This window comes from Helianthus annuus, chromosome 5 (assembly GCF_002127325.2).
Source record: "Helianthus annuus cultivar XRQ/B chromosome 5, HanXRQr2.0-SUNRISE, whole genome shotgun sequence".
NCBI classification, from domain to species: domain Eukaryota; kingdom Viridiplantae; phylum Streptophyta; class Magnoliopsida; order Asterales; family Asteraceae; genus Helianthus; species Helianthus annuus.
The window spans coordinates 20,711,594-20,719,405 of record NC_035437.2 but is presented as its reverse complement, the minus strand read 5'-3'; the positions used below and the strand labels follow the sequence as shown (position 1 = coordinate 20,719,405).

The following is a 7,812-nucleotide window of genomic DNA, read 5'->3' as shown; positions in this document are numbered from 1 at the left end:
AGATTCAAACGTCAAGTTAAGAGACATGTAAGCACCGAAAATTACCAAACGGGTGGAAAGAAATCCCGGGTCCACCACAAATTATATTGCCAAATACAACAAAGTGTGAGTCAAATGATAGAACACCAAAACTGAAGTGAAGCTGCCAGTACAAAGTTATGTGTAGTACCAGTAGTACTACACTCGATCTTTTTGCATATAAATCTCCATATTTAGCCACCTTAACTCACCGGAAAACAAACACACAACAATGATGCACATGACCTTCTACTGGAGCAACAACCTCACTCTATTCATCAACTCATGGGCCACCAACTCATGGTTCAGTTACTTCCTCACCTTAACAATATTATTCCTCTTCTCCATCTTCTCTCAGTTTATGGAGGATCACCGTCTCCGGCTTCGCCTCCTCACCTCCTCAACCACTGCGGCTGTGGCCATCGAAAAAGCACCACTGCTTTACTCCAACTTCTTCTCGGGCGGTGGTAGGGGAGCAAGATTTGTTGGATCAGTACTCTTTGGGATAAACTCTGGGATCAATTACTTGTTGATGCTTGCGGTTATGTCGTTTAATGGTGGTGTGTTTGTGGCGATTGTCGTTGGATTGGCGGTCGGGTATTGGTTGTTTAGGTGTTCTGATGATGAACAAATCATGCTTCTTGATGATGGTTGTGCTTGTTGTTGATCTATTTTGGTGTTGATTTATGTTTTGTATGAAAACATAGAATATGGGAGATATGTGTGGGTATAGATGTAATATATGCATGAATGTATGGTTTGATGTTTTAATGCTTAATTATATTGGTTGGATCATGATTGTCACATTTGGCATGAAAAACCTAGCTATTCAATGAGTTACTTGCAATAGTCTAAGGTTATTAATCTTTGTCTAGTGTTGATGACTAAACCAACTTTAAAAATTTGAAAATAAAATAAAAAGTTCATATACATGTAGGTTTATGTATGTATGTGTTATTTATTGTATGAATATGTGTTTGTTCACAATATAAATATCGCTCATGCTCGAATATCGATCCAATAATCCACACGACTTGACATAAGTCTAATGCTCTTCAGAGCATATATTAGGCTATGTGTTATGGATTTGGTTAGGGGCATCAATCGTGCAACCTTAACAGGACGTGGGGCGCGAACACATCCACTGGGGGCACCAGAGAGGGCACGTGGAGGCTCGAATGGGCTAGCGGGTGTGAGGCAACTATTCGAAGAAGGTGAACAATGGTTGCTTATATGGTGGCGTTTGCATGACTTTACTTGTTTTCCCCCCTTAGAGCCCCAATAAAACCCCACATTAAGGCAGTAACACATGTTGTACTTGGTCTAATCATTCAGACACAGTTGCTGTCACATCATTAATGCATGAGTGACACACTTAGATGGTGTTTGTTTTTCCTGAAAAGGTCTTCAGAACCTCTTATGTCTGCGCCGCGCAGACCGTGCGCAGACCTTTAGGTCTGAAGACTGTCTGTTTTCTCGAAGACCTTTCATTAAAAAAGGTCTGCGTGTAACAACCCGCACTTTCATGCGTTGTTACTAGTCGCTATACTCGTTACGCCTAGCACCAGAGATTCGGATCATAATGTAGCAATATCAGATACATCGCTATGTCGTAGTATAATCGAATAATTACGCATATTCTATCACTATTACAAGCTATTTTCACAAACAATCAACGCTAACAAGGACTATCGGGTGAGTACCATGCCTCCAGCCATCGTGACGATGATGGCAATACGAGCAAGTAGTACCCCGATAATCATTGTGGCACATCACATCGAAGAACGCACTCGAAGGCACGCGTAACTCGATCATCGCACCGAATATTGAATATATAGATACGTATATACGACCCTTTTATGATTAATTATAATAAATAAATAAATAATGATCTAAATATATGGAAATGTGGACCAAAACTATCGCAACGCACCAAAAACGAGAATCGGGAAGCCTCCGGACGGATGGGCCAGCCGAACGGCTGGGCCAACCGATCGGACAGGCCAGCCGAACGGCTGGGCCAGCCGATCGGACAGGCCGGCCGAACGGCTGAGCCGACCGATCAGACAGGCCGTCCGATCCGGACGGGCCGGCCGATCAAACGGGCCGTCCGATCCAGGCCGACCTGCCCTCCTTTCCTTCCTCCTTGCCTATAAATACCCCTCATTCACCTCCAACACACTTGTTGTCACTATTGCTGCTCGACCAGACGTTCCAACCCCTTTATCTCTCGATTTCTCGCGATTCTTGTAAGTTTTCAACTCAAATCTTGTACTTCTTTGATCTATATGCACTCCTCCACCTTTCTACCTTTAAAATCTCCACTTTTAACTATGAAATATCTGGATTTTGGGCATTTTAGGGTGATGTCACCATGGAGTTCTTATGAACTTCAAGAGTGATGTCATCCCATGAAGAACGACCCGGATCCGAGTGGTTTCCATACGTTTTTACATAAATCTCGTCTAAAACTATGTTTTCTAATCAAGAAGTTATGTGATTTCCATGGATTTGAGATGTTTTAAAGATGATGTCATCAAGAGTTCACAAGAACTTCAAAGAGTGGCCTCATTTTTACGATAACCAGCTCGAATCTAAATGACTTCACCCGTCTTATAATAAATCTCATCTAGATCTACATAACCTAGCCAAGGTGTGTATTCGGGATAAACATGAGAAAACCCATCAAGAATGGCCAGATCTGATGGAACGGGGTGGTTCCCGGCCGTTAGAACGGGTCGGATTTGATGGGGCTTCAGTGACTTAACGCGATGACACGCCACTTCAGTCAAATCACCTGAAATCTTTTCAAAACCCATCAAGTGTGACATGATCAGGACGATGGAACAAATTGCCGTTCGATCAGACTACTGTCCGATCGAACAGCAACCAAGGTTCAACAGACCGATCGGACCACATATTGACCGATCGGACAGCATGTTAACCGATCGGCTAGCGTGTTAACCGATCAGACAGCATGCTAACCGATCGGACAGCATGTTGAACGATCGGGCAACATGTTAACCGATCGGACAGTATGTTAACCGATCGGATAGCATGTTAACCGATCGGACAGCATGCTAACCGATCGGACAGCATTTGAACGATCGGGCAACATGTTAACCGATCGGATAGCATGGTAACCGATCGACCCATATGTCCAGCCGACCGAACGAGCCCAAGCATCAATGTCCGAACCAATTTCGGTTATCTCGCCACTATTTAACGCGTTATTCATCGCTTAACAATTTGTAATCAGGATAACTCAGACGCACTCTCAACCAAGCTGTGTTTACTTGTCTAATACGCACTGTGAGTATACTTGACCCCTTTTTATCGAAATTTTGGGTGTAACATACGTTCCTTATAAATCGAACTCATCAACGAATCATTTAATCAATCAATTTATCACTTGCGAATAATTGTTGCATAGATATATGTGATGCTAGTTACATATGTGCTAGGACTTATACTCGTGACGTCCCACCACGACTAGTATAGTACTATTGCGCCCGACGGGGTCTAGTTATGCCATCGAAGAATCGAGCATCGAGGACTTAGCTGGTAGTATCAGTTTTGTGAGTATATATGTCGTGTATTACGTTTATGCATGAGGAAATTCGCAGCACTTTTAATCTATTATACTATTACATATCAGACCTGTATACTCGCCAATACTTTTGTATTGACAATATTTTAACGTATGTTGCAGGTTTAGTTGAAGTTTTCATCAAATCAAGCTAGGAAGTCTAGAAACTCACCTAAAATCTGGGTTGTCGGATTTGAATTGTTCAATAGGACCAGAAATATGTGATGACTTATGTGATTGTATTATTTGTTAGTATGGGATAACGAATGTAATAAATATTATCGCAATATAGTTGTTATGGATTCTCTTGAGCAATCCGATTCGCCTAGTGCCACGCCCCGATGATTCCGCCATCGGTTGGGGTGTGACAAATTGGTATCAGAGCCATAACTATAGGGAATTAGGCAAGACTCGACCTAGTCCGGGTCGATGTCTTAGAAATTGGCCTAGTCTATAGTCTAAGCACCCACAGGCTGACTCGTACGAACCCGGTAGGGTTTGTATTGCGCCTACCTGATACTTTCGATCGAAATTGCTAAATCTACAACGTTGTGTGAACCCCGCGCACTACGGCTTCACACGAAGAAGCCTTTCCTAAGGCTGAAATACTACTTAGCCTTTCCTAAGGCTGACACAATACACATGTTTTCAAAAATACTCGCATCTCACAACCGAGTGATCCAGTCGAGATCAGGTGAGAAAACCAATAACTCTCGATAGGATTGCCCACTCAGCACATTTTCCAGCACGAGGATCTTTTGTCAAGTTCGGAGTGACATCCATACCTCGACAAAATCCTCCATTTCGACATTCTAGTGGAGCTCTCGAATTCATTCGATGAGCACAACCACAATTGGGAACGAAACTGTTAAGTCAGGGGTGAAACCCGTACCTTAATGAACCGTTCCACTCTCTAAAATAGTTTTGAAAAAGCTCTCACCAAGGACCCGACCACCACAATGACTTGAGCCACGCGAGGATTAAGAGGACGAATGCCATGAGTTGCATCCCAGTGGAAGCATAAGTCTCCAAAGTCAACGCGCGTGCACGAACTTGTTGGGTGTGATTGGGTTACCTTGGGTAGTAGACACCTAAAACACCCGAGGCACTCCGAGTACTTTGCTAAGCCTACGACTCGCCGAATTTTACGATTTGATGAACTTAGTTACGTTTTATGCGTTTAATTACGATTATCAATTTTCGCTCCCTGTTTTACAAAACGCACAACTCGCACAGCCATCGCAATCCAAAACAAAGACCGAATGTTCGCAACAAAACTGATGTCATTGCCCGCTTTTCCTCTCGCATTCTCTCTCTCAACGCATCCTCGCGCGTTCTAAACCATAATATATGTGTGTAAGTATAAACTACAACTATCTATATCTAAGTACAACCAAATCATTGTGTGAGAGTCTAGGAAGTTTCGTGTCTCCTATGTGGCTCCTATGTGAAATCTATTTATATTGCGCGATACCAGTTTCGGTCGCGCTCAATCGCATCGTAAACTCAAAATCATTATGATCGAATCTCATTCCAAATCTCTCTCTGTCTAGATGCCTTCCAACAACTCTACCTCGAGACGAACAGCTAGGAGAAGAGCCAAACGAAGCGCCGATAAGAGGATTGCCTCGCTTGTGACCAAGGAAGTGGTCAAGCTCATTCCTCAAATTGTCGCTCAAGTGCACTCTCTCAGCAACTCTCGAGCCTCGAAGGACTCTAAGACGGAAGCGCCGCAATCTACTTTTCTCTACAAACACTTCAAAGCCTGTGACCCGATGGAATTCACAGGTGAAGGAGGTGTGACCCAACTACTCCAGTTGTTCGATTCTATCAAAGTTACCCTTCGTCAAAGCGGGTGTCCCGATAGTTTCCGTACTACTTGCGCTACCGGAGCATTTCAATCACGAGCACTCGACTGGTGGACCGCCGAACGCAACAAACGTGGGATCTCCGCAGCTTACACCCTCTCTTGGGATGAGCTGAAGGAACTCATGAAGGAAGAATACTGTCCTCCTCACGAAGTCCAGAAGCTAGAAAACGAATTTTGGGAAATCAAGCAAACCGAAGGTGACAATGCTGGCTATACCGCAAGGTTCAAGCAGCTTAGTACAATTTGCCCAAGTCAAGTCAACACTTCAGAAAAAGCCATTCCAAAGTACATCCGCGGCTTGCCTGAGTGTGTGGGTGATTTTTTCGAAGCTGCAAGTCCTTCTACCATCGAAGAAGCTTATCGCTTGGCTGCAGAAATCAACGACAAACGAGTCTTGGATGGATCCTTCTCCAAGAAGCCTGTCAAACAAGCTCATCAGGCAATCATCATCAACTCATCCGACGATTCCTCTGGCGAATCGGCCGATGGTTCATCTGACGATTCCTCTGAAGGTTCTTCTGAGGATCGCTCCGACAATGTCTCCGTTGAATCACTAGACGAATCCGCCGACGACACTGCATCATCTCAGGAAGCACAACCTAGCCGCAAGCGAAAGACAGTGAGCCTAGACTCTGCAACAACTGGACTGTCACAACCAGAACCTCTCCAAACAGTCCCAGTTCAACTGAAACGTGCTTACAATGGGCCCCATCCCCTGTGCTTCACGTGCACGTATCATCACCCGCCAGAAGCAAATTGTCGCTATTGCACAAATTGCCACTGGTATGGTCATCATACGCAGTACTGCCGCGCAGGACCGCAGCTTTGAGGAAATTCAGCAACGACCGCAGTCTCCCCAGAAGGCCTCCACAGCAACGTTATTTTGCTTCTAGTGTTGTTGTAATAATACGACTTATCGCCGTCATTTTCATTTTCTTTTATGTGTGGAACTCATTTCACCTATCGTCGCATGTGGATCCTATTTCTCGTATACTCGCGCACCATTTAAACGCTAGCACTATGTACTATATAATGTATTTTACCCTTACAACACTCTTAGAACGAGGTACGATAGACGTGCAAGGAACAACTAATCGCGGGTGCACACTGGATTATTTTGGTTAGTGCACGGAGATCGTAGGGAAATTCTAATGGTGCCATAACGTTTGAAAGCATGGTCAAGCGTGGTGGATATGCCGTTGGTACTTCCTATATATAAGCGTCTTGGCCATGTCAACAAAGCATGACACCAAATCACGGGACATAAGTAGTAAGGGTAACTGTAACACCTCGAAAATTCATGTCCAATATTATATCTACACGTGTCATGAACTTAAAACGTGTAAAGGATTGAATTAGAGGGACTAAAGTTGACAAATAGAGAAAGTATGTGAATATAAGGGTTCAAAATGTCAACAATAGATAAATATATCTTTTAATAACCCTACAAGATGTTTATACCCTTAAACGAATAAATCATGGATCATACGAAGCTAATTGTGAAAGAAAGTGAGGAATTACAAACTGCAGGGGCTAAATGTGTCAACATGTTTAAAGTATACCTCTGAGTGATCTTTTAGCGGACCCGAAGCTTTGTAATGATAAATTATACTCACAAGAGTGTGTGATAAAAAATTTCACAAGGTTTCGATTAAGTATGAGAAAGTTATGACAATATTCGTATGCGAGGGGTTAAAAGCGTCAATATTGAAATTTAAGACTTTTCGGTGAACGTATGAATAACCGGGGACTAAACAAAGTTTTTTTTGACTTGGGGTCCTTAAAAGTCAAGTTTGGGGGTTATAGTGCAAGAAACCACCTTAAAATCAAGTTTGGAAGGATCAGGGACCAAAACTGCAATTAGTGAAACTTTGTAACCGGATCAGAAGGGCCATGCGGCCTGTGTGAGACCCTTACATATCCTGAAGCGGGCCGCCTGGGACTACCAGATGCAGAAAAACATCATAGGTGTCTGTACCGCCGGTTTAACCGACTTAGAAACGTGGTTTTTCATACCTGGAGCTTGTTTGATGGTTTTAAAGGGTGTAGGGACACTTGGAATGATCCCATAACCTCCCTAGACTTGTTTGGCATGATCAAATTGATCCAAGAAACCTATATAAGGCCATGAGGTTGTGATCTTCAATTGCTCATTCACTTGTAAACTTCACAACTCTCTTCTTGGAGGTTCCTGGAACTCAAGCATCCTTCCTAGTGATCATTAGTTGTGCTTAGGACTATTGTAAGTATGCTTAACCTCCATTAATTCAGTTTTGCTTAGTTTATAAGCGTTTAGTCAAACCGTCGTAATTAAGGTTTGACTTCGTCATTAATC

General features: G+C 43.2%; 1 protein-coding gene across 1 annotated transcript; it reads left to right on the top strand.

Moving 5' to 3' along the window:
* Positions 1–203: 203 nt before the first annotated feature.
* LOC110940159 (copper transporter 5.1) lies at positions 204–824 on the top strand. The gene has a single exon (XM_022181720.2). The coding sequence runs from the start codon at positions 251–253 to the stop codon at positions 683–685; it is 435 nt and encodes a 144-aa protein (XP_022037412.1). The 5' UTR covers positions 204–250; the 3' UTR covers positions 686–824.
* Positions 825–7,812: the final 6,988 nt, after the last annotated feature.

Excerpts from the sequence above, each read along its gene's own strand:
- LOC110940159 (XM_022181720.2), top strand. The coding sequence starts at position 251 with ATGATGCACATGACCTTCTACTGGAGCAACAACCTCACTCTATTCATC.